At 34.7% G+C, this 27,854-nt stretch overlaps 1 protein-coding gene across 8 annotated transcripts; it reads right to left on the minus strand.

Annotated features, from left to right (window-relative positions):
- Positions 1–1,129: 1,129 nt before the first annotated feature.
- Positions 1,130–27,494, minus strand: LOC105347567 (calmodulin). 8 transcript variants are annotated; one of them, XM_066084082.1, is made up of 6 exons: positions 27,468–27,494; positions 25,315–25,362; positions 6,684–6,822; positions 4,082–4,225; positions 2,839–3,120; positions 1,130–2,538 (listed from the first exon to the last, which is right to left on the minus strand). In XM_066084082.1, the coding sequence occupies exons 1-6, from the start codon at positions 27,477–27,479 to the stop codon at positions 2,501–2,503; spliced, it is 663 nt and encodes a 220-aa protein (XP_065940154.1). In that variant the 5' UTR covers positions 27,480–27,494; the 3' UTR covers positions 1,130–2,500. The 8 variants fall into 8 exon arrangements, with proteins under 8 accessions (XP_065940154.1, XP_065940158.1, XP_065940159.1 ...); XM_066084086.1 differs by lacking the exons at positions 25,315–25,362; positions 27,468–27,494 and adding an exon at positions 22,777–23,003; XM_066084087.1 differs by lacking the exons at positions 25,315–25,362; positions 27,468–27,494 and adding an exon at positions 18,589–19,136.
- Positions 27,495–27,854: the final 360 nt, after the last annotated feature.

Consider the following 27,854-nt stretch of genomic DNA (forward strand, 5'->3'; position numbering starts at 1 on the left):
CCCAAGTTATATATATTCTGATAAAATAATTAATTTTATAAAAAAAGATATGGAAAACAAAGCAACTTTATCTAACCATCACATATCTAGCCCGTAAGAAGCTAACATACATACACGTATTTGGAACCATATATACCTATAAAACCATTAATTAATTCATGCTCAATATATTCTTCTCCCGAATATTCAAGATTATTTTGAACAGTCTGTTAAAAATTCGGTAAAATCTCGCACGGTTGCAGATAATGTCAGAAAATAAAATTTTGACAAAAATTCAGAAAATTAATCTAATTGATTTTACTTAGTTACATTTATTTTTTTCTGACATAACTCTTAATGTATTTTTTTTTCTCGCATCAAATAATCTAAAATATTTTTTTTAGATAAAAAATAATGGGGAAAAAGTGTTGTATGCGTAAATTGCAATAAAAGTTCAGAAAGTTATATTTAAGACACCATATGCGTCAAATGACGAAGAAAGATATTTCAAAATGTGCTTAATATGCTTTATTGGTTTTTTGAATGGATTGCAGGATACGATCTCCGCTACGAAATATAACAGCTATTAAATGACATACATGCGGCAAGATATTCACAAACGTTGACCTTATCAACTAGTATTTGATAGCGAGTTGCAATTTTTATTCCTTTAAAAACATTAAACAGCAAGTTAAAAAGTTAACCGGGATATGAACTTGGTTGGACACGTGATAAAATCCTTTGAAGCCCGAACGGCTTCTCAGAAGGTTTGATCACGTACCTACCAAGTTCATATCCCAGAGAACTTATTAACATTGCTGTTTATTACTTATATTTACATTTGAAAAAGGCAAATTGTTCAGAATTGTTAGAGTTACCGAGCTTTTATGTTTAGAATAATCCAGAAGGAAAGCGATATAAAGCGCGTGTTATGATCATTGTTTTCGTGTTCGCTATCCTATAGCTTAATATAAAGAAAACATGTTTGCAAATGTATATACAATGTAAACGCATTTACAAAAGATACATGTAAAATAAGAATGCTTTTTTTCTCAAACCAAAAAATCTACGAGCTGAGAACTTCACTTGGATATTAGGTCTTATCATCAGGGTCCCACAACATTTATTTTTCGTAATAAAAACAAAACTCTTTGTAGAATAGGAAATCAAAAAGTTTATTGTAGAGGAAATTCAAATTAACGTTTTATTTACACTTGGTGAATATCAACAACTTTCTGGTTGCTATGGGAGATCATCACAACACTTTTCAAATACATGTATTATAAACCCCGTTTACTCTCCATATCATAAACACATGTACCTCAAAACCAGAAAAAAGATTTGTAACAATTGTTTAAGGAAGACAATTTAGTTAGATGAATTAATAAAGTAATGGAATTTCTCAAAAGAGCAAACATTCAACACTAGCTGGTGTGTAACAATGTAATTATTCCTTTTTTATCTGATATCACATTTTGTATGATACCTAAATAAGCCGTAAAGAATTTATTTAGATTTGTCATATAAGAGTTGTAAAAAAAATCTGCATTTTCACAATATCCTTTGTTCAAATAAACCATGATAATGCTCTTTCATTGGTTGTATTAGTTATGTAGATCAGTTGGGTGGTCACACACAGAAGGTCAAGTACATATATAAAAATAAAAAACAACAATCCAGTAACAAACACACGCCATTTCTAACGAAATGTTTAAAAAATTTCATAGGTCAACGACGAATAACATGATAAGTACAGATAAATTTCTTATTCAAGTTGTATACATATATATATCTCAGCAATCAATAACAATAAATCGTATAAAATTGCTATTTGAACACTTTGTTGCACTCTTTTTCGTCAAATAATTGCAACTATGTCATTGGTTACGAATGACAACCTCGTTTATTGGCTACTTAAGACAGTTTTTGTCATTGGTCACTAAGACCGTCTTTTTTCATTGGCTAGGTAAGACAGTCTCTGTCATTGGCTACTTAGACAGCATCTGTCATCAGTTTTAGCTTATGTTACATCAGATGCGATTCTGTTCAGGAAAATAGTCAGATGCAAAAAGGTCGATTAATCTTACATTTTGAATCAATTACTTAAATTTGCCAAGTCTTTAAATTCCCTTTAAGTTAACTAACGTCAAATAGAAAATTGATGGTTATTATTAGGAAATGTCAAATGATGTATGCTCATAAAAACATGTCACTGAGCTACTGAATAAGACAAGAAGTCTGTCTTTTTGGAAATGACATCTGTTGGATCACAACACGTGACCCTCTCTTTGACCAATGGAATGTATTGTACTATTAACTCCATCAATGAGTAGATATACCCATCAGCCATCCACGTGCATTCAATGAGGTATGAATTTTCAAATCACGAGTTAACTTCCCTTGGCTGGAATCCAGAATATATGTATAATTTATATTCTGCTCCGATTACATATGAGAATTAGCTGACAATGGAAGCTGTGACGTCATTGGTTACAATCTTTACAACATCAGGTTACTGTGGTTATTCTGGTAAAAAGTTGTGCAGTAGTCGAGAAAATTCTAAAAAAAAAAACAACGTTGATTGCATGAAAAATCTTTTTTCAAAATCATTTTTGATACCAGACAATATTCAATTGTATTGAATCGTTTAAAAATTACAAATAGAACACCAAGAAAAAAGGTTATATTATTTTCTAATCAAAAATGTTATTCATATCATGCAATATATTTACACAAGAATATGCAGGATTTTATTTAGTCTTATTTTGGATTAATTTGTGCAAACAAGATCTGTATCTTTACAAAGTTACCAGATGCAATAACTTTAAAAATACTTCAAAAATCACAAAATATTTGTACCGCTGTAATCTATCAATCCGTCGCCGTTTAAGTCGGCCTCTTTAAACATTTCTTTGATATCTTCGTCTGAAAGGTTCTCCCCAAGCCGTCGCATGGTGTACCTCAGTTCGTGCTTATCAATATACCCGTTTCCATCCATATCAAACACTCGGAATGCCTCGAGCTGCTTGTCTGATTTTGTCGATGATGACGTCGACACGCCATCAGCGCCCTCTACTTCAGAATTGTGAGTCCAACGTCGCATCATTGCGACAAATTCATCGAATTCAACAAAGCCATTTTCTGTAAATGAAATAAATATGGTTCTTCTGAGGATATAATTACAATATCTTTGAACCTATTATTTTCATTTGGGACACATTTCAATATTTTCCCATCAGAAATTACAGGCTATCATAATTTCATTCTTGGAAAACAAAAATATCTTAAGATACTTTATTCAATTTGGAAAAAAAATCCTCTTTGCAACCAAAGTAACATAAAAGCACTTAATATTTTACTTTCAGACTTTCGCATAATTGCTGAACTCTTTCCGAAGGTTTCATGATGGCATCAAAGACAGGGAATTAATGACATTGCAATAACATTGCGAGCATGCGGGCTTCATGTACATGTAATCATGGTTATCAGTGGTAACCACACTATCAAATGAGCGATACATAGGGTTATCGCAAAACTTACTCTTTAGACGGATGGATGACCATGACCATTTTTAAACTATATTAATCTCCTTCAGAAAAAGAGACATGTATGAAGATTTTGAGAATATTCAAAAAAATAAAACATTAACAAATTTTCTTAATTAATTTTCTAAAGTAGATCTTATGGTTAAACTGTTGACCATCAAGCTGCCTTTAAAAATATTGGTACGAATAGCTCGCGGTCAAAAGTAGTTCAAGAACTGTAGCTCTACGGGAAATTTCGTTTGACAGACCGTAGACCGTCTACGGTCCGTCAACCCTCGAATTTTCCGTAGAGTTACAGCTCTGCAGCTAGGTCAAACCGATCTCTACCGATGTTATGTACGTGACAGTGGCGTAGGAAGCAAATTGAAAGTGGGAGGGGAGGGGGCTAGACATATCAAAAATCTTGATAAGCCAAAAGAAGAAAAAAGGAAAAAAATCTATGGCTATGGTTATGTATAGCTTTGCAGAGAACGTGGAGGGAGAGGTTAAGCCCCCCCCCCCCTTGCCCCGGTTCTGACGCCTATGCTTGATGCTGCCCATTAAGGGCTTATTCTCACCGTTCGTGTCGGCAGTCTTGATCATGTCCTCTACCTCCTCCTGGGAATGGTCGTGGCCCAGTGTCCGCAGGACCCGGCCCAACTCGTCACTGGAGATCCTACCGTCATGGTTCTTGTCAAACAGGTCAAACGCCTGCTTCATGTCTGAAAAAAGGAAGGGGCAAACAAATGTGAAACCCAACCACGCAACTATACTCAGTGTTCTTGTCAAACAGGTCACACGCCTGCTTCATGTCTGAAAAAAGGAAGGGGTACACAAATGTGAAACCCAACCACGCAACTATACTCAGTGTTCTTGTCAAACAGGTCAAACGCCTGCTTCATGTCTGAAAAAAGGAAGGGGTACACAAATCAGAAATGTGAAACCAAACCACGCAATTGTACTCAGTGTTTTAACTTGAGATTGCGCAGATCGAAAGATGAACTGAGAATTCTCAGTGCAACATATTCTCTTCACGAGATGTGACGAAGTAGATCAATAGGTGTCAAGAATATTGAATTTAAAATTGAACTTCATTTACCAATGACAGCATTTTTATGACAATCCTCTTTAATTCATATTTGTGTGAAAAAAAACCTTTGGAGACAAAATCACATTTCTGTCATCGTGTCCAATGAATGATTTTTGATCCATTGCTAAATGTACAGGTTCCATCGTGAAGCAATATTAATTCACTTAATTTAAAAGTTTAAAAAAAAAAGCCTTATCTATTGTAAAAATTTGAATGTCACAAAAAGGAATAAAAAGGAAAATTTTAAAATGTTTTACAGCAAGAAATAACTTCACATTGCTTTTATTAGTACATGAATAATTATATAATTTTATCACCTTTTTTTATGAAGGTCAATATTGTTTAGTGTTATTTTTTCGTCAATATTGCTCGGAAAATGAGCAAATTTTAACAAATTCAAAGTTCATATAATTTTTATTTATAGTCACCGATTTTTCTTTATCGGACAGGGAGGAATTTGTATACAAAGATTCTGACCCAATTATATGTTGTATCTGTATTTAATTTCAATATGAAGTCACTCTTGCAGCCTGCATTCTATCAACAACATTTGCGTTTCGTCTGTTTGCGCGTTACGTAAGAGTGCATGAGAATAACCTCTCCCAAAGATCGATAGAGTACGTAAATTACCGCTACTTTGGTTTATCTTAATGATGTAACATGTTTATCGGACCAACGGACCAAAAACACCGACCCTATCTTTGATCCGAAACAACGGGTGTACGATTTGTACTCGAACAGCTTAGAGTACTGTACTTCATACGTAATGCGCGCACCCACACGGAATACTCAATAAGTGCAAACTCCTGCCGAGTCTCTTCAATGTTTAACAAAGACTTTATCATAAAATAACATATTGATTTATTCTACTTTGGCAATTTATAATTCATAGTATATACATTCAATGTTGATTCGGTTTTGGTTTTTTTTTGGTTCTCGTAATTTTTTTTCTTTAGTGGGAAGAAATTTGAGTGCAGAGTGATATAATGAACTGTGGGGGCTCAAAAAAATCCCACTTGTTTCAGTCAAAATAGAATAACTTGATTTTTCCATATTACGTCTTTACAAAACTGAACTATTTTTTCATAAGCAAACCCATCATTTTATAATTATGTAGATATTACGTTGCCACTATACATTGTAGGTTGTCTTTTAATGTTGAAGATTAGACACCGTGACCTTGCATTTTTGATAAAATAAATTGATACTTTCTACAGAAGGATCTGTAAATATGAGCGACCTATAAAATCAACATAAATGATTCAACATTATCTACCGCTTTCAAAGCACGCTGTCGACATTTTCCCAGGGTTCCTTCCTCTAATTGCGATGAAAGAAAGCCCTTTATTTCTGTTAGACTGTTACAGAGCAGAATCCTTTAGAACATTGTATATGTGCATTTCAGGAATATCGGCTAATCGACCGGCTGATAGTTGCAACTTCAGAATCTCAAAATAAACTGGATTACAAGCAGTCGTGACTCATCAGTCTGTTCTGAACGTTTCTCAAGGCGATCACACCCTCTTTCTTTGAAATGCGGCGGATCAAAGGTTTCAATATTAATATAATGTATTCACATCCATTGTAACGATGCTTTCCTTTCTATATGCAACACACGAAGTCGATTTTGACGGTATACGTATCACTAGTGATTTTAATTAAGTTTCAAGGCCTGAGAAAAGCATTGATCATCGATCTAAAGAAAGCTTACACGTTTATCTGAAATTGTATACTACAATTGATTTAAATTTCATTTAAAGTTGTATAAATTTGACAGTTTAAAAACCCCCGGAAAAAACTGGCCATGCAATACTCTAAAAATGCTAAGGTTCGAAGTTTCGTTATTCTTATTGCCATATTCAAAGTATGAAGAATAATACACTATATCCTAAGATGCAGCAATGTACATATTTCCACCATATGCACTAGCTGCGCTGGAATTGATTATTTTCAAACTTCTTCTGTTTGTACTAATAGCTTTCTTCCTCGGGGATGCGAAGTTGCCCTTAATATCCTACAGGGAAACAATTTTAGAATGACATTTACGTCTTGACCACCTGAGGTCTGCGAGGTGTGTTTATTTAGCTTACCATGGTTCTCTTGGCTGGTGAACCCGTTCGCCATTCTCTTATGGGGATCGCCATTTTTCGAATCCATGTCGGCTTTCGTCCGAGCGGACTTTTTCTTCGACTTTGGACTTAGCCGCAGAAGTTTTTTGTTCTTCGAGGACTACAAAAGAGATAAAAACAAAGTTTTAATTAGTACTATCAATTTGTTTTAAATGAGGATGCAAAAAACAAATTCGCAATGAAAAGTAAAATTATAATATATGCAGATAAACAAAAAAAACCCCGATGTTTGTGAACAGAAAACTATCTAATTAGGGGGGTAATCCATGTCATTAAACAGGTAGAAAAAACCCTCAAAACCATATACAGTTAAAGCTAACTCCATGACAGTTTCTCTCTGTGGCCAGAAATAGCTAAACAATGTAAGTTAATATATGACAGTAAAAAGTGCCTTATTTTAGTCATGATACATGCATGTACTGTCTAATGCATGTCACAACACGGAAGCGTCGTATCAAAATACCCGGTGATGAGTACATTTATATATATGTATAGAGCAATATAATCCTGGGTCAGCTTTTCTGTAGACTAATACATCCCTATTATCCTGAGGTCATCGATTTCCACCTCTATTTGTGGTGGTTTCATTACACTTCAACTCCCAAAACTATGAAAAATTTAATAACAAAATAGTACAAATTCTGGTATGTTTCGTAAAGTAAAGGGGTCTTTACTGAACAATCACACCATTAATTGTACAAGTTTATAATTTTAATCTGAAATTAGTGTCAAACTACATACAATTCTGTAATTTGTATTGGAGATTTTTTTACTCCAACTTCAAGAATTAATCCGTACTCTAGAAAATATAATTCTTACAACAAACAGTTTTCTCCCATTGATTGTCGAGTTTATTATACTGAACTCTTCATCACCATCGGATCCTCATTTGCTACAAGTTTTACGATCATTGCTGAAGTGTTCCGTAAACTTTCCGCGTCTGGAAGACGTTACCGGATGCGGTTTATATCATAGGACCACATCAACGTTGCCTAAGTTATCGCCGAACTCTGCAGATTGTATCATAATCGCCGAATGGCTTCTTCAGTTTCATCTTTTGTATATGTTGCAGATGGATACAGTTCAAATAAAGGACTTCATTTCTTGTCTAACGTCATAGATCTATGTTGAGGTCGGAGGAGTCATGGATGTGGAGAGAGAGAGAGAGAGAGAGAGAGAGAGAGAGAGAGAGAGAGAGAGAGAGAGAGAGAGAGAATATATTAGAAAACACAGACGTTGTTGTTTCAAACATAAATGAGCTAAAAATCTAGATGACTATGATCGTGCAAGTAAGAATGATATGATCATGCGTATATTTTGATTTTGGTTATTCATTTTGAAAGAAATCCGCCAAGTTTCATGTCAGTGCTTCATTATTGACTTGATTTCTTAAAAGAGCTAAAAATACGCTTCAATTAGTGACGTCAGTAGGAACAGAATGGATCTCCTGTTGTCAATGGAAGCTCAGAGATCTCTGACGTCACACCTACTTTTTGGAGGGAAACAGGAAGCAGGAATAATTGCAGTCTTTGCAAAAAAAATGACAGTTAAGTGATATTCCTGTGAATAAATATGACCAGAAATTGTGCATCAACCATCTTCCTTTCTGCCAAACCAGCGTTTCATAAGCGATATAAAGTGACCGTTACTTAGTCTTTTTATGACAATCAGCTCGCGTATGCACACTTTTAAGTCAACAACTTTATCTAATAAAACATTGACGTGTTTCTACAATTCTACATATATAACATAAGTTTTATATTTTTCTTTGGTATGAATTTGATAATAAGGTGTACATATTAAAGTACATATTTATACCAAATTGCATACGTTTTGACATTACTTGAACATGTGTTGTGACATCTGAATTTTGTAAAGGGTCAGATGCAAATTTCCAATGGATACTTTATAAAGTAAATTACTTAACCACTACATCAACGAGCGTGTAGAACCCTCACACCAAGAATAAGCTCACATGTATACAGGAACGAGAGACAATTGCAACTTGTTATCTTGAAAAAGACCACGTAAATACTGCACCTATTTTGCTTCCTTCCTGAAATTAAACATTTTCCTGCGGGTTTCCGCCAATATGTGCATCCGTCATATTAAAAGTTTCCATTTGTAGCCATATTGATCTTTGCGTGCACAAAAAAGGAAATGATATTATCGTTTTGTTCCAAGTCTAATTTTCAAGCTTCCGAGAATATACCGCGAAGACTTGGGAGAGACAAGATAATTGTCTACTTAAATAGGTGATGACAAAAATAGACAAAAGGGATCGACAGATATTTGAATCTTTACCAGATATTTTTTTCCCTTTGCAATGATTTTAATACTAATATATAGTATTCCTCATTGTTGTTCTAGGCAAACCTCCGATTGCTTGAAATATTTCGAATCTAATTGAAAACTAATTCGTAATTTTTGTTGTTTTCAAAATTTTGAAATAAAAATTTTAATTCATTTTTAAAACCCGAAATGAATAAAGCCAAACTATGGTCCTATAACACATTTTAATTCTAGCTTTCACAGCGTTTCCAAGATATCCAAAAAGAAAAAGCAGTACTGAAAGCGATTACAAAGTTAAGGTAGTAAAAATAGTGCTCCGTAACATAACAAACACTCCTGTTGCTTTCGATATGATAAATGTGTGTCCTATCCTTTGTTTATATTACATAAACAATGAGAAACAAAACACTTACTTAGCAGATGACAAATACTTTATTAGATCTATATTTCGACTTACTTCAATTTCAACATGTATCACAATAGTATTTTACAACTGACAATTTTAACAGTAGATCAGCTTTAGACCCCGTGATTGAATACAAAACCAATAAAAACTTCCTGTCAAATTCAGATAAACACATAAAGCTTTTAATGGACGACGTCGAATACCCACAAACTAACCTTACTAACTGAGAAATCCTTTGTCATTCTTTATCTTTTGAGCTCCTACCGCAAAATACCCGATTCTCACAGATTTTCTACGTTACGTATGCCGCTAGAAGGCCAAAGAAGGGAGGAGTCACTAATGACGTCATTTCATTCATCTCTTGGAAGATTATCGATTTTGATGCAAATATCGCTCTCTGCAAAGATTGCCGTAGAGATTTCGTGATTAATAATTGTGTTCAATTACACGGCTAACGCATTGCTATTTTCACGCTTTTACAGTAGAGACAGCCAGGGAGCAATTATCAAATTGTTGCTGGATTATTTTTGGATACAGCTCTTTGTTGGGTTATTATAAGTTGGCAATTCTTTGCATTTTTCGCATTTTGGCATTAAAATACATGGCGGCAATTTATTATATTATTATAAATGTTTACATATATACCATTCTTTTTAATTACGTGTTTGCCTAGGTATTTGCTGAATATTCTCTTACTAATACATCCAGCTATTTCGCCGAAATATCCTACACTGTGGAGACGTCAAGTAAAATTTGTGCATGTAAACAAATAAAATAATTCACACAGGTTATTCTAAAAAGTGTCTGTGACTATATCTGTAAACATTATACGTTCTGAGTCCATGTTGCAAAAAAGACATAGACAGTACACTTGTCTACAGAGCCAGCTAAAATAAGTTTTATATAATATGTACACGGTAAGTAATTTACACGTATATCATCCTCCTTAAAAACGTGGCATATGTACATGTAAATAATTGTGTATTTATGTATATTAGTTAATAAAACATAATTCCTTGTATACCCTGAATGATATTTTTTAACGCACGCTTTAGAGTTTCCTTTGTTGTAATTTGAAAAAAGTCATATTGATATTCAGTTTCAAATTACAGTTTTTAAAGATTACTTTTAGTTTATATAATTATAAAATGTTTATCAAGATAATTTCAAAACAAAATTATATTGTTAGTTTGAAAAGGTTTGATTTCTATTTTGTTATACGTGACCCTCCTTCCAAGAAAAAAAAAAGAATCGCAAAAGAAAAAAGACTCAGTCTTATCATGTTAATCCCTCCACCCCTGCACGCGTATCCCCACGACTTAGTGCGTGTACATATATACACAAGGCTTCCCGAAGATGAATATCTAATCGCCCCCAGTAGAAATCATTTCCAAAAGAAAACAGCGCAGATAAGCAAAGTCGGTTCAAAAACATGCGATACAAGGTCAATGTCTCGCGGTTCAAAAATTACTTCTAATAGCCCGACTAAAAATACTCTTTTTGAAGTATTCTAGTGTTAGATATTAACGAAGAGATAAAGCTCAGTTTTAAAATACAACTCTAGATCTCAGACATCAAACTCGATCCATTGCATATCGCAACGACATTCATCAAAGAAACATCAGACTTGAACGTAAATTAAGGTGTGCAAATGCACTGATGACTTAATTCCTGTTTCCTATGTAGGAGTAAATCAATCGAGTTTTGAACTGATATTTTCAAAGAATTACAAAAAATCCACTATCAATGGCGCTGCAGGAATTTAACTGTCCTTTGGGTTTCATTTGAATTATTCAAAGAATTGTCAGGCTCCCACTGCAATACGTAAATAATACCTGTATAATATATTATACAACGTATTCACATTTTTACGAGTGTCTAGTGTCATAATACTGCGTCTATAGCATTATAACAGCATGCATGTATTTTGATACAGTATTTGCCTGTTTCCATGGGAAATATGTTACATTCTTAAGTTATCACTAAAACAGTCATGTAAAAGAGAACAAAGAATCAGAAATATTTTGAAAGCCAATAATACAAACCAAAAAAACTTGGACATTATAACTGTAAACCAGCAAAGAAAGAAAGAAGATAGCACCAAAACCAAAACACTTTCTTGTAAAGTAAAACCATTTTGTCAATTATAACATCTACAAGATTAATAATTTTCAAAAACCATTATAACCAACCTGAGTATCTCTTAGTTCATTCCGCATAGTTACCGGGGATAGAAGAACTAATGGAAAAGAAAAGAGGGAAGAAATCTTATTATCCTCACTGATGCAAAATTCACGCCGAAAACCAGCTCTAGCGGAACGGAGAAGCACTCACAGTTGGCAGGGAGAAAAAGGAAAACAATGCGTGGACGGACGTCAGGAACGAAGCACCGTAAACATCAATACTTATGCTTAATAAATTTGAAATGTAACATTCGGGCGCGTACGTCATGGAGTTAAAGAAGCCGGGCCTGATGCAGACTCCAGTGTAAATGTTTATCGCGATGACTCACCCCCCAGAAAAAAAGCTGACACACAAAACAACCCTCAGATCCACAGAACCTCGAGCTTTGGTCTCGGGAAACGAGACCGATTTGATTGTGTAGGTTTTTAACAAATATTGTTTGTCATAATTCGTTTGCAAAGAAACCTGGACTGATTTTTTTCTCTATCTTGTTCTCCTAGATCATTAACTGTGCCTATTAAAATTTAACGCGCATAAAAATAGGTTACAACAAATATAACAATCAAGCAAATTAGCACAACACTTTGATCATATCATGCCAATATCTGTTTGTTGTTTCTCTTTGCTTTTAGAGTGATGGTACATGTATATGCGCGGATCTAGGAAAAGGGGCCGCTATATATGGCACTATGAATTTCCCTGTACAGTTATGTTGCATCGTTTTTGAAAGTGAGGGGGGGGGGATGCAGACATTGAACATTGTAAAAACGATATGAATTAATCCACAAATCCTCTGAGATATTGAGTAACTAGAGAGCAAGGTCTTCTGTGCTACTGACCAAGTAAACAGATCGATTGATATCAATCAAAATACCGCCCTTTACGCACTAGGATTAGGATTGAGAAAATCACGGTCAATAAATATATTGTTATATCAAGTATTGAGCTTATTTCTCCAGTATCAATAATTATTAGCCTACCATTGATCGCATACAAAATATACCGTTAATATCGGTTGCGTTTTATACGCATGTTCGATTCGTTTTCTTTAATCCGGCATTTATAGTCATCGTAAGGTATATTTCAAGTATTTTGTAATCAAGGAACTATTTCAATACTATTCACTGAATTTCACAACAACGACAACAACTTAATGATTTTAAAACACCCCAAAAACTTTTATTACATGTATATGAAAAAAAAAAAGAAATTGAAAATAATTTCTATACAAAGCAAACCAAAACAAATTAAAGAAAACCCTGAAGGTACAGAGAGCAAAATGAAGCAACAAAAAGATCTTTTAAGTTTTGTATATCCGTATTGATTTCTTTGAAGTCCACTTCAATTTTTTTTTGTCATATCGTTATCTAGGGGATGCATTTGTCTTCCCCGCGCACCCAATTAGCGCGTTGTTAGCGCGAGATGTGCTTCCCCTCGCGGACTCTAATCACTTTTACTCTCCATGTATCTGTTATCAAGAGAATGTTCTTAATATGATGTTTTGTACACAAAAGATCAAACATATGGAGGGAGAATGTGTAACTTCAATTACGATAAAGCACGGAAGCTTTCACTCATTACTGCTTTCAAATTTGTCATAGTGAAACGACATGAAGCAAATGTAATTTTTTGTGGGGTAAATCTTTAAGAAGAATGATTTACATTTTCAAAGAACTTACAATTCTGTTTCTTGTCAATAAATTAAAATCTTCAGATACAAAGAAATGATTTATGTTTTAACGCGCACCCAAGTCATCTGCGTGAGAAGGCGCATTTGAAAGCTGCGCCAACATTGTTGGAAATCAAAGCTTCGCCAATAAGCGTATGTTTGCCATAAGATGCAGCTGCATTTGCAACATCGATTATTTTATCGCCTTTAATTATTTCTAACAAGCGAATTGAATCAAGAAAACAATTGTCTGAGTAATATAAGAATACGTTAATGCAAAAAAAAAAAAAAAATAAAAAAAATAAATTTGCCGACAAAAACCGAAAACAATATTTCCTCATTTTTAAAAAAATTCAGTATGTACTGAAGTCACCTCAGTGTAGTAAAACAAAATCAAATTAATTCTTATATCTGGTACTAATAGTCCTTATGATTTTGTCGGATGGTCCTAATTAATTTTTATCAAAACCGCTTTCCATTTTCCCCGACCAGGTGCATTCTATCTCTTCCGATTACCTACGTCAGAATGAAACTAATTTGTGAGCATCAGCAATTTAGAGGTCACGTGACATGCAAAATACCAAAGACCGACCTTAACACGCAATGCTACACTTTTGATTTCGGTTGTTGTGTTTTTAAGTGGATGGAGAAAATGAGCATTCCATGATGGATGACAATTATTGTGCCTCCAGAGTACTTTCTAAATAGCAACCGGGGATTACTCTCTTTAATTCATCCACTAAATTTCTCTTTCATTCGTGTTTATCCACTACAATTTCACGCCGAGATGTTATTAATATCGAGGTTACAACGTCAGCTTTTTCCTCCGCTTCAAAACTGCATCTACATACGTGATTTAGTTTGTCAAACAGTTTTTTTTAAATGTTTGCAAGCTGACATTCTCTTTTAGTTCAATAATTGTAAATTTTGGTTTACATGTATATATCAATATACCTCAGTTGTTCTTAACGTACATATACCTATTAGAACACAAACTTATAACTTTCTTGCTGAATAAAACTTGATACATACAACTGCCTCAAAAAAGTATTAATATTTTATTTAGATACGAAATTAATCCATTGCTCTAAAGTATGAACTGCATCTTTGCTACGATAGAAAGACATTTGGAATAATTATACAAATAGTTGCATAATTTACGAAGTATGTGTGGTAGCGCTATGTTATACACATTTCCAACTGACAGATTAGCTCATTTTATCAACACCTGTTTTAACCAACAACGGTTGCTTGCCAATGCTTGAAGCTGGCAGAGTGTACAGTTAATTTTACTAGGTCATATACAGAAACATGTTGAAACCTTCTAAATCACAGCATTGTTTCCTTTCTGCAAAGAAAACATAAAACACGAGGTTTAATTCTACATACCTTCTCATCCATTCCTAGTACTGTACAGAAATGCCCAACTCAATATTTCATTTCCTAATAACTAGGGGCGGAACCTCCATGTTTCTCACTTAGCGAGTTTGCTTATGACAATCGGTTGTGTGTACACAGTAAGTGTGCATTTGTGTACAGAGACACATAAATACTGCTTCCTTCGCTCCACCAGGGCAGGCTGCACAGAGATCGTGTTCTCAGCAGCTGAATCTTAACGATTTAATACAAGTCACAAAGCTAGAACTCACGGGAGGTAACCGCCGCAGCTACTAAATAACAGACGAAGAAGAAAAAAGAAACCAATATTAATCAAAGTTTACGCTGCTGAGCAATGTTGGGGTCAGCGGTTTCCTACACTGGATGCACTTTAAACTCTTTTAGGCGAATGCGGCTCACATTTCAGATTGTTTTATGAAAGGAAACATTGAACTAAGGTGCTTATTACATAATGCCAAAATGTACATCTTTATTTGATGCCAAGTACAGAGAAGATTTCAACAAACAATCCTCTTGTTATCGTTGCTTAAGAAAAAGTAAACAAATAAATCACAGATTTCTCAAACATGCGTCAAATATCTTTCGTGAAATATTAGTTTTTTAGAATATGAATATCATTGAAACGTATATAAAAGTTACGTCACGAGAAAAATACCGTTCAGTATAAGTATTGAAACAAGTGCAATATTTGACAAATTAATCAGGTATTGAACTAGAAAAAGGACAAGGTTACGTCTTAATTTCATAGTTGATTAATTCATTATTTAAGACTGTGTGTGTTATATTGTAAACATAGATCTCGGCATGTAAACATAAGATATAAAAATATATTTCATACGCGTATTTTAGGAGAAAAAAACCCACATCGTTCAGGTTTATACGAAGGAAAAGGAGACTAACAGCTAAACAATAAATAGGAATAAAAACAGGAACAATAGCTATACTATTTATACAAAGAAAAATCAGCACAACACTTAAGCATTCCACCTAAACTATCTGTGGCTTAAAATGATTCCAAGTCGGATGTCATGAGTAAATCAACGGGTTTCTGTCTTCTACAGAGTCTGCATCGAATTAATACCACGGAACGAATCCCGCTGTCTTTTCCTGATGGATCCAGCGGACCTCGGCCTTGTCCAATAGAAGGAGTAAAACGATCCCATGGACCCGTAATATCGCTCAGATGCCAAACATTTGAATAGAGTGTTGATTGTTAATATAATGCGACACTTAAAGCTACTTTACAAATAGGAGTAATGGCCTCATTCTATTGCGAGGTTAAAAGGGTGTTCGTTATCTCTCGACTCTAATTATAACGTTTGGTTCGAGTCGAAGCACGACTTTCTTGATCGTCTAAAATTGTGTTCACCCAAATGCACTTTCGAGTGAAAGAGTTTTCACAGAAATGCGTTTAACACGATTGTAAAGTTGTTAAACATTTGCTGTTTACAAAATATTTTTTTTTCGCAACGGTTATCGTACAGAACTAATTAAAATTTCCAAGATAGAAACAAACTCTACAACCGAAAACTACATACAGGGAAAAACTACCAACATATGATAAGCCAATCAATACAATTAGACATAAGTGTTTCCGATAACCAGCTTTGACTATATAGAATAGGAAATGATATTTATTTTAATAAAGTATACATGTATATCCTTTCAGACCTTATACGATATAGTAGGATAGTTTTCACTAAAATGCAGTCGAAATGTTGTTATATTTTCTTTAATAAAGATTTGATTGCAAAACAATTTTAGGATTGAATAATTCAGGATGATTTGCTCTGACTTTGTACACATTGAAAAATGTTAATAGGGGTATCGTTAGGGTTATATTCTAATGTATGATCTTGAGATGACGGATCATAATACAGAGTCCTTGAATTTTGTTTCTGAATCTGAAATTCAGTTGCGAAATCCTTGGGAGATTTGTATTGTTCTTACATTTCATATAGAGGGAGAAGTATCGGTTTGACATAAAGTCGTACAGATAAAGAAAACCCACCTGGATGAATTATTGACATGCATATAATTTATTTTTGTTCACCAAGAAAATGTATCGAATTAAAGAGCAGTACCGGCGAATATTGTATCAATCTTTTGATGTTTAATAGTTCCATGAATATATAAAGAGAACAACATTTTTGCTCTAAATTATTTAAAATCACATCCAATATCTTGATTTAAGCTCGTTTTTAAGCTTTTATGTCGGTAATGGGAAAGATATGTCCATCCGGAATAGGTAATCAGCGTAATAAAACAATGAGGAATTTCTATTCTCCCAAGTGTTAAGAAAAAATAGAATAGACCCCCCCCCCCCACACACACACAGATTTAAATACAGGTAATTGATAGATATAAGTGAAAAACAAGATTTTTCACCGCCTCCTCTCCTTTGAATAACTGGATCTCAATGAACACGGGTCCAGGTAGCCTAATTTCTATGACCTTCAACGCCTAATTTCATGCAAGCGCTTACCGAAGGAACGGAAAATAGGCCAACTATATGAAACATGTATGTATGTAACTTCTTCTCAGACAACCCGAGGCTCGAATCTCGGTACTTTTGTACTTACGTACGTTCGAATCTTTGTATAAATTTATTGCTCGAATCTCGGTCTTTATAGCTCGAATCTCGGTCTTAACCATATATGATGTATACAGTTATTGCGCCAGTGTACCGGTACACACTCAAAATGATATCTCCCTGACGCGACTATGAAGGATACCAACTATTGTTCAAACTAGAGCAATTCAGAAAAAAGTAATAAGTCTCAGATCTAATATTATTAATTAAGGTACATGTACATATGTATTAATGCATGTATCCGCAAAAGAGAATATTTCATAGTTAATTCAATTAAAAAATCTAAATATCGACGAACAGATAATAAACCAAAGACAGCTGCAAAAATAATCTATTTTCTTTAATGGGTGATCATGTTTTGTAAAACTTTATATCCCATCGTCCGAACTTTACGAATATTTATAAAGTATACTTGGCAAGCAAACAATACAGCGCAACGCATGCGTTTTTAATTGCTGTCATTTATTATGGGGTGTATTTTGAATTAAACTGAGATTTCGTCAGTCATATTTATTTACTACTTTGACATTTGAACAGTGCTGTAATCAGACTTTATTTATATGTGCGGCGATGTAATTTATTTTTTTATGCCCAAAATTAAAGATTGGGTATTTATCCTGCATTATTTTCAATATGTGTTAACCACTGAGGTGTCGCCTTGCATAGACTTTTAAACGACATGTAAAGAAAAGAGTAGAAGAAAAATAAAGATGTATATTAGCTACTGACCTCTATGATTTAAGTGTGCACACTTCGATCATTTGTTCAGATGGTCATGCAAAATAACCCAAAAGAACGCAGATATTTTTGGAAGTGTAGATTTTGCATCTATGCCAAGATAGCATCGGACCGTATGTTATGCACAATTTGCATTATCACACTGGACAACCGTCAGATTTTTGGCAAAAATACGAGCATGCATGTAATAATTTATAAACAAAACACAAGATTAGCCAGCACGCCGCGGCAATTTGGATCAAAGTCACATGCAAAGACAATATCAAGGGCTTAGCAGATTTATATACTAAATGATTTTCATTGCTGAAATGACATACACGCACGTAGCAATTGCAGTCAGTTCACATTGGTTGTGATGTATTAATCTCTTTACAAATTAAAGATACACCGCAAAATATATGTATTTAAATTCCGAAACCCAACTATATCCAATATACTGTCATGCTTGATTAAAGTGTATCACCCATATCAACTATAAAATGAATCATTAGATCGTAAACAATAACTGATATCATTTGATTGTAAAACATAAAAAAATCCGTTTAGAAGCATTCCTTTTCCCATGAATCTGACAATAGAAACTTACATTTTATATGTGCTGCAAACCTCCCTTTTGACCAATTCTTTCGATTCGTTTTGCTTCACATGGCAAATTCGAAGACCAGTCTCATTTTCAATTTAATTTAGGGTGTAGGACAATTATCACTTTTCTTCATACACAAATCTGCTGCTGATTAATTTCCGCCAATCAAAGAGACTATAATTAACTTCAAGTCGAGGAATATAGCAAGCGTATATTGACGGCGATTTCGGAAATCAATTGGTCTCTTGGGGCGTTGAAGACACGATGTACAGACTGTACTGTCTTTTAAGTCCGATCCACGCAAACCATTTACATAACACTCCAGAGATGACTTGCAAAGACAGAAAAAGGCTTGACTGTGCACTTATGTGTTGCGAAATTTCTGTCTTGCAAAAAAAGCGAAAGGAAATAAAAATAGTATGTCAGCGTTACTATAAGATTCCTCACACGGATTTTTATATGGCTTGGAAGAGAAATGTAATATACAGCCACTGAATCGTTAAATTGGGAGGAAAGACTGCTCCCAGTGATTGCGATGGACGGTGGCAATGAGCACAATACTAGCTAATGGTGTATGGGGCCCGCCGCCAAGACAGCGAAATGTTGGTGCACACTGTGTCAGTATCAACAAGCACCTGCAATTAACGCTTTGGTTGATGAGTACTTAGACTGAGTAACAGCGAACCTGAACAAAGCGTATCTGCAACGTTTGTCAAGGTGGAGAAAATGCAATCCGACATTCAACACAGAATAACGGTTCGTCATATACTTTGTCGCGTCGGCGTAGTTTTTTGACATAGTTAGTCACATACCAAAAATGATAGCTATGGGATCCCGAGTAAATATCATGTTTATAGCACAAAAAATTACTCAAGAAACATTCTCAGCAACTGCATGTATGAATGCTGGAAATTTCACCCAATAAACATGTCGTGTCGTTTATACACATCTTGGTAAATACTATGACATAAGATACGTCTTTATGGGCATTTAGAAACCTGCAACATGCAATTGTTCACTCTAACACAGAGTCAAGTGAATTGGTTTTGCGATTTTCAGATATTATACGGATGCAATTTATCTAGTCAAGCGTAAGTTAGGTTTGCAGCATCTGTTGTATATTGTAAAACAACTATTGACCTGATCGATTCGCATACTAGTATATTTTCATTTTGAAATTAAATAATCATACTCAGAATCATTAAACAGAGACTGTAGAAAAAGAACTGGGTTACATAAACAACAAAAACAAAAGAACTTTGGTGGATTGATCAAGCGACTACGAAACCAAAAACACCTGAGCATTACCACTGGGCCACGCACACAGTACATTTACAGGACGTCTTTTTAATATAGGAAAAGCAATAAAAGCTTCATTTGTTGGAACCTCCCGATCTCAGTATCGGCTGGGGTTTGAACTATTTTCATATCGACATGTATGATATAGTTGATGTCATAATCTGGTCACACGCTGAACTACGCGAAACAGCCGCAACTTTCTGCAACTATGACCAAGCCGTCAAAACCAATATTGCCAAAACACAGCCAGATTCCGACTGACAGTCGTATTAGTCTTACGACTTCGCACGAGGAGACGCAAGTCCAAAAATGCCAAGTATCTCGCAGTGCAGTTACAGTATTGGTATGCGTCACTGACCAAATATATATGCCAGGAAATTGTATTAGTTATTATTCCTCCTCTCACACCACCATGACCCTTGGATGTGCTGTAGCAATTGAGAGAATTCATAAACTGGCTGATACCATTGTTACGATTTAACACCCATCTTCCTTTTATTTTCAAATTCTATAATGCAAATATTCAATCTGACACCCAAAGTGGCTGTATGGTTCAGACAAGGATGCAAAAATAACTTGGATTTGTCAAAATAAATGGCTATGCATGTTCAGATTAAGAAGCATACTTTTGTCAAAATATACATTCATATATTCATTTTTGCAATTTATTAAGAAATCCTATCGACGAAAATGTAGTTCACAACCGCATGCGCAAATTAAACGTTGCGAATTCTGTATTGAATTTCAATACAAAGAATGCATTTACAAAAGGGGTAATTTTACAACAAATCTGCACAAAAAATACGCTCAAGTAGCAGTTGGTCTCGCTAAGCTTTTTAAGATTACATTTTAGAACCGGTGTCTGACTATTGCAGTTAAGGATATCGGCTTTTTTGTTGTGTTCAACTTTAAAAGTCGAGCACTTGACCTTTAAACATAGAGCTATCTGTTGTGTTCAATTTTTCAAAAGAACTTTGTGTGTTGTATTTTACGATACGAGAAATTCACCCTGCTTTTTAATTACGGAAAAACTGTTATCTTTACCATGGTACCATTGCGTTATGTTATTGTTCAAAATCAAATGTAACAACAATTTGTAAAAATAAAAAATCACCCTGGCCCTTTCAGTTCTGATTTAATCTTGAATCTTTTTTCTTCTTTGTGTTATTTCATACAAAAATACAGTGTATCAACAATTTGCATTGATTGTAATGAAATTTTGGTTGTATGTTTTTAAATAATAGCTACTTTTTTATCAGGTCATACGTGTACTTGAAACCGTTTCTCGAAGTATTGTCAGGTTAGAAAACTAAATGTAAAAATAGTGATACAACCATGGCGCTCAATGTGAAATTGATATTTAAATCATCGTCGTAAATTATGGGGCTACTGGAAAAATGTGCTAGAGAGACGTAGTAATTAAAATGTTGAACCATACTACAGCACAAGCTAGAACTGAATTATATAAAATTGAAACAGTTTGGTGGGGTTAGGGGTGGTGTAGGAGGTAGGGGTAGGTGGTGGGCATCTAAACGATCCGATGCATTCCGAACCATGTCACAATCGTTGCAATAGAAATTACCAAATAATGTGCAGATCTAAAGGGGTGGGGGTGGGTTGCAGAATTCAAATAAATTTCTTTAAATTACATCATAAAATTACCAAAAATATGCCTCAGACACCACCCCAGGCAAATCAGTAAACCGTCAGACCAGTCCCCCCCCCCCCCCGAAATTTTTTTGGATCCGCGCATGCAAATGTACTTATAGTATATGCCTATTTTGAGGAGCTCTCTTTAGACGGGTTTTGTTTAGTTTTTTAAAACTGTTTTCCGATAACATTTTTCGGTAACAAGTCGTCTTCAAGCTAATTTAAAATACAATGTGGCTGACTTTGGGTCATGGGCGATTTTAATGTTAATGTGTAAACATACATAATTTATATCACCCTATAAGAGTTTGAGGGTCTTGCAATAAAGACTATCACGAGGTGGTCTCCACTCTCCAGGCGATTTTTATAAGATAAAGCATCCAGGAAATAAAAAAAAACCATTCATTTTATATACTTGGATTTATACAGCTAATTATATGTTCGCTCTATTTTCTGAAAAGCCAAAACTGACATGACGTCCTGTCAAAGCAGGAGATAAAATTATGCAAACGCAAAGTTATTTTTCAATGTACGAATTCATCTGACTGTTGAAAAATTATCATACAAAGGTCGTTTGTTTTCACTTACAACACGACACGGAAATTTTTTTAGAGGGTAGGGGAACCAGGAAATTTTTGTCATTCTGCTGTTATTCATCGTATGAATTTCGTTTTGAAATATTAATATATTGCATATTTCGGTGTGCTTAAAAAACAGTTTTAAACACATACATGTATATAGGGAATCGAAATGATATATGGATAATAAATATGAAACTCTTTCAATGAAGCTTTTGCATGAAGCATTTATGCTTATTGTGCTTGACTACATCGCTTTAGTTCTTACGATTGTTAATCATACATATACATGCATGTATCAGAGAAAATGCACTATCACACCAAAATAAAATGGTGATTGTTAAAAAAATCCAAATTCTTCAAAATCTTTTATGGTACTGCATTTGTATCAATTTTACTGTTTGTAAACATCGAATATTCTTTAATGCATGGTGAATGAGATAATGGCACAAAAAAAGTCAACGATAGGAGGGGGCGCTCAGCAATCGATAGAACCTCTTCTGGTTACTACAAGTCTCTAAAATCCTATATTGGATGAACTGAGTTTACTTAGCTTCTAGTCTCCACAGATTCCCTGGGGCCTTTCAATCCTAACACGAAACGACTGCACGAAAATGAAAGTAAAAACTATCGATTAGCTAGTAATTAACAAAAGACCACTTACTAATTCTTGCTGCTTGGGGTTGGTCTGTCCGAGGGCTGTATAGGAGTAATGTTATCCCTGTGATAAAGATTTAAATACTGACAGTCACATTTAAAGTTTCCCCGGGTCTAAATGAACAAAGTCGTTTGGTACGCTAAATTTTATATAAACAAAGTTTTTTCAGAAGACACTGGCACCTAATTTTCTGAACTCTACCGTTGCTCAATTATATAGCGTGCAACACAGTTGGTATCGCTTCACTCCGTTTCCCCCATGCGTACGTTTAAATATATGACAATTTTAATGAGTATATTTATAATGTATGTTTATATTTAATATTATGTGTGTATTCATTTCTACTTGAATGAGGCTGAAGGCTTACTCCTCTGGTTAACCAGAGTCAAGCGACAATCAACCAAGTGTGCAATTTGTGTATGTCAACATCCGCCGAATCGAACAGCGGGATCGTCGCAATATGTATAGGAAATCTCCGTGTTGTCCTAGTGAAACCACTTTTTTTATTTTGGTTTTTTATCTTTAAATTACGTGGGGAAAGGTCATTTGTGTCTTAATTCTTGCTCAGATTGAAGCTCTGTAATCTATATATAAATCAGAATTAATAAATCTGTCGCGATTAGCACGTTGTTTATATTCTTTTTTTCCGGACAACCTTGGAATTTAGAAGTTCGTTCACGCGTCGGGTTATAATCTGAACATTTATGATGATTATGCATGAGAATGGGTTATTAGATAGGTACTCTACGGCCTGATACAACAATATGTTTTAAAAAATGCAATTACGTACTGTAGCGTCCAGTGTTTTATTTTATTTTTTGCTCAGAGTTCGTTTGAGGTTTATGGTATTGGTATTGTATTTCTGAAGATGGAAAAGGTACCAGTATTTTCTGCTTTCACTCACCGATTCCAAATATGCGACCCCGTGTTCACGGTAACCAAGGACATGAACACTTATGCAGCTCTAACACTGGCGAGATAATTAGTCGAGAATATGGGGCAGGTATATATTTAATCTCTGTTTTTGTCACTATTTGAAGTTTCCTAACCAAAAGTATTTAAAGAGATGGGTCCCCTACTAAGATGACATTTAAAATGTGACGTCAATGGCCGCATCAAGGGACTATTTTTAGATGTCGTAAAATGTGTGCATAAAGCTTAATTTCTTGAACAAACCCTCGGCCAGCGCCTCACCATGAATAAAACACGGTATGGGCCTCTTCATGCCCCTTTAATATCACCAAGAAATCTTAACCTTTCCTATTTACGATCAACTTGAGACGCCTGTCAATGTGAACTATTATTTATCACTTAAAGCATCCATCCGTATGAATTATAGGAACGGGAAGTTAAAGAAATGAATCTATTTTTAATCACTTAAGGTTTTAATTTCCTTAATATAGTCAAGGTCGTATATCTGCCCTCGACAGTAAAACAAAAAGATCCCGATTGCTGATGATCTAGATTGGTTTTGCCTATGGGGGTCATGGAGTTTGCTATTGTATGTTTGTCAAAGCATTTCAAACTCGGGTCGTGAACTCGTACTTTTGTATAGTCATTGGACAAAGATACAATCTCATTCTTCATGAGACGAAAGATAAAAGGAATGTTAACCGGGCCCGTTACATAGAGTCATACTTACTGAGTCTGTTTGACATACCAAATACATGTACAGATACATGTACATAGTTATTACGAAGCAGTTATCATATATAGGGTTTTTTTAAGTGCAAAAATATCTTTACATTTTATCAGCTAGTGCGTAACAGTGGCTAAAGTTAGCTGCAGATCTATAGCTCTATCGAGCATATCAACTCAAATTTTCCCGCAGAGCTACGGCATCTGCAGCTGAGCTATGGCTACAGTGTAAAGTAAGCTAGAATCTCTTCAAAACCGCAGGTTTCTTTGAAAGTCACGGCGGTAAATTGACAATGTAATAAAAGTAAAAATCACCTCTCGGAAAACTTATCTTACCTAGTCATAAATCATAGATTATTAAGGATGTACATTGTATACCGTTGAGGCTGGTAGAGTTATAGAGTCATTGACATTGAAGAATACGTGGGAGTACTGAGCCGTCACAGGGAAGTTTTATTGTCTTTGATACGTGGCTGACGGTGATGTGTATAGGGGGTTTCTCTGATCTTGGTTATAATAATTGTCTTGTCCATAGAGATTCTTAAACTTATTGATATCAATAATCTGCGTCATGCAAATAAATCAGCGTAGATTTAAAGGACATTTTGTATCTCATTTATCAAACGTAGTAGATGAAATGGAAAATTCAATTCGCGCACTGCATATTTATATTATATGTACGTTGTACATGTGATTTTTCGGCAAACGCTTTGAATTTCAAAACAATATTTCAGTTGGCACCTGACGTTGAATATTTCTCGTGTAATAAAAAAGTATACCCCCCCCCCCTTACAATGTTTTTCACCGTTACAACGACAGGTGTCTGTAATTGTAATTGTCGGGTATTTGGACCAACCTATGGATAACAAAAATTGGACAAAGCATAGAAAACAGTGTACACAGTACCTTATTGAGTCCCCTGTCTGTATCCTTGCGGGCCCGACACCATCCGACCTAGACGAAATATTTACACAGGTATGTTTACAAATATTAATATACAGATAACGGATACCGTAAATAGATGTATTCACGTCAATTGTATTGTTGTCTATAGATATAATAATTAAAGTGACCTACATTTATTTGTATATCAATCCTCTAAACTCCGTATCTGTTATCATTTAATCTTTTTATGCATTAATTTTAGTAATATACTAATATAAAATGTACTCTTATATAGTTATAATAGAGAGCACCATTTTGTCTTCTCTGGCGTACCTTTGACGGGTCATAATGCATATTTTATTTATTTAAAAATTCTACATATATATTCAAAAAAGGCTAAATTCTGATACAAGCGTTTCATATAAAAGAAAAACATGTAATTATTACATGATTATTTGGATTAAGCTTTATAATCCATCATCTTGTGACTCTTACTTGAAAATCGTATGTCAATATAAAGGTCTAGATGCAAAGGAGCGAAAATGTTGGAATACAAACCGGCATGGAAAACTTAACAATATATAACTAGTGCCTGTTTGGGAGGGTAACTGTTGAAATTGACACCCCAAGAAAACCGTTGTCAACCGACGCGAAGCGGAGGTTGACAATGTTTTTCGAGGTGTGTCAATTTCAACAGTTACCCTCCTAAACAGGCACTATTTATTTTATGATACTGAATGTTTTAGTTTTAAAGAAGATTTTACTGCTTTTATATAGAAATGAAGTGAATTTTACGGCGAACCGTGTGCGCATAATTTCCGCGCATGTAACTATTCGTTGTGTTACCCGTTGCCAAGTGTGTTGCTAACGTTGAGGGTAATAGAACGGATTACCAACTGCGTCTAAACCAATCAGATTGCAGTATTTAACATGAAAGTATAATAATATCAATTCGTTCACGGTTATCTTCTCAAGAAACATTAACTATGGTACATGTATAAACATGCGTATAATTATGTGTAATCTCTCTCTCTCTCCCTCTCTCTCTCTCTCTCTCTCTCTCTCTCTCTCTCTCTCTCTCTCTCTGTTTTATATTATGCAAGTGAAATGTACATTTGTTTGTGAGAAGAGCTCGTACAATATATATTTATAAAAAGATAACGTTAAAATCATTACATGTACATGTACATCATAGTTGTCAAACGTGACAGTGCATAACAGTAAAAACGTACATGTTTCACGGATTACTGATAACGTGTTAATGCATGTTACTAGTAAATGTACAACATATGTATCCAAGACGATGGATAACTAATAAACTTTATGAAAAATGCATCACAAAATCTATTTAATTTAAATGGCAAGTTTTTAATAAATATAAATCACAAGAATTTCGCATGCACGAATAAATCACATCTGTGTTTCAACTTCATATTGTGTATTTGTCATGTTTTTACGAAATCTGATTGCGTTCATACAAATACAGACAAATCGAATCCCGTCTGTAAGCCACTGAACACGAATGTTACATTGATATCGGCAATGCACACAGAAGTCGCGTACAGTAGCTTATGTCAAACCCTCTATATTCCATGCGTCCATCATGAGTCAAGCCCGCTGCTCCCAGCAATACAATAAACAAACTCTATGCAGCGTATGCTAGCGTGTTTCATCCAAATTTATTTCTTAAAGTTTGTATACAAAAGGATTATAAAGTTTTGGATCAAATTGCATCTTAAAATTCGACCATTTTCGCAAAAATTCTTACATCTGTTCGAACAGGTTCTCCGTTTATCGTTTATTTTAACAACACACTGTTTACATGAACTTGTAATGCCTTGCTATATCGACTATTCGGATGCAAACAAACTTGATTTCATGAAAAGTCAAATGACTCTTTTTTGTGTACGTTCAGTCACTTTGCAAGATATCCAAGAATTCTGCACTATAATATAAAATAACGGAGTTGTCCTTCTTTGTGTGGTTTGCCATGTAGTGTATTATCAATTGCTATCCTATTGAATTTATCTGTAAGGGTTTGTGGGGTGGCGATGGAAAGCAAATAAGCAATAAAACTTAATTGTTCTCCTTTAATACACTCAAGTACGATCAGGCATGCATAAATTTTTACCGTTATATATATCAATGGAATTATTAAAGACATAAAAACTTACAGAAAGCGGCATCCCTGCTTAGCGCCCGCCCGGCCGTGACCGTGTACGTAAGTACATGTAAGTAGATCGTACAGAAGTGGAGACTATGGGGACATCGTACTAGATCACTTGGTCCAATGGCTTTGTCCAGTGAACCTTACCCAGTCCATCTAGCCACCAGCGAGTCCATCAAACCGTGAACAAAAAGTCCAAACGGATGACCAACTTTTATTACTGACAACGATTTCACCGTTTACGTGCTCTTAATTGTTAGTTTCACTTCTTACTTTCGAAAATCCTTTTTTTTTCTTCAGAAAACCGTGATCTTGGGAAGGAAGGGGATAGAAGGAGGAATTTTTGTCTCAAAAACACATGAAAGCAAAATAATGCTGATACATGTACAGACAG

This window comes from Magallana gigas, chromosome 5 (assembly GCF_963853765.1).
Source record: "Magallana gigas chromosome 5, xbMagGiga1.1, whole genome shotgun sequence".
Classification (NCBI taxonomy): domain Eukaryota; kingdom Metazoa; phylum Mollusca; class Bivalvia; order Ostreida; family Ostreidae; genus Magallana; species Magallana gigas.

Coding starts and splice junctions, on each gene's coding strand:
- LOC105347567 (XM_066084082.1), bottom strand. Junction 3,121..4,081: donor CAAGACTGCCGACACGAACG/GTGAGAATAAGC, acceptor TTTCATTTACAG/AAAATGGCTTTGTTGAATTC. Junction 2,539..2,838: donor CGGATTGATAGATTACAGCG/GTACAAATATTT, acceptor TTTTTTTTTTAG/AATTTTCTCGACTACTGCAC.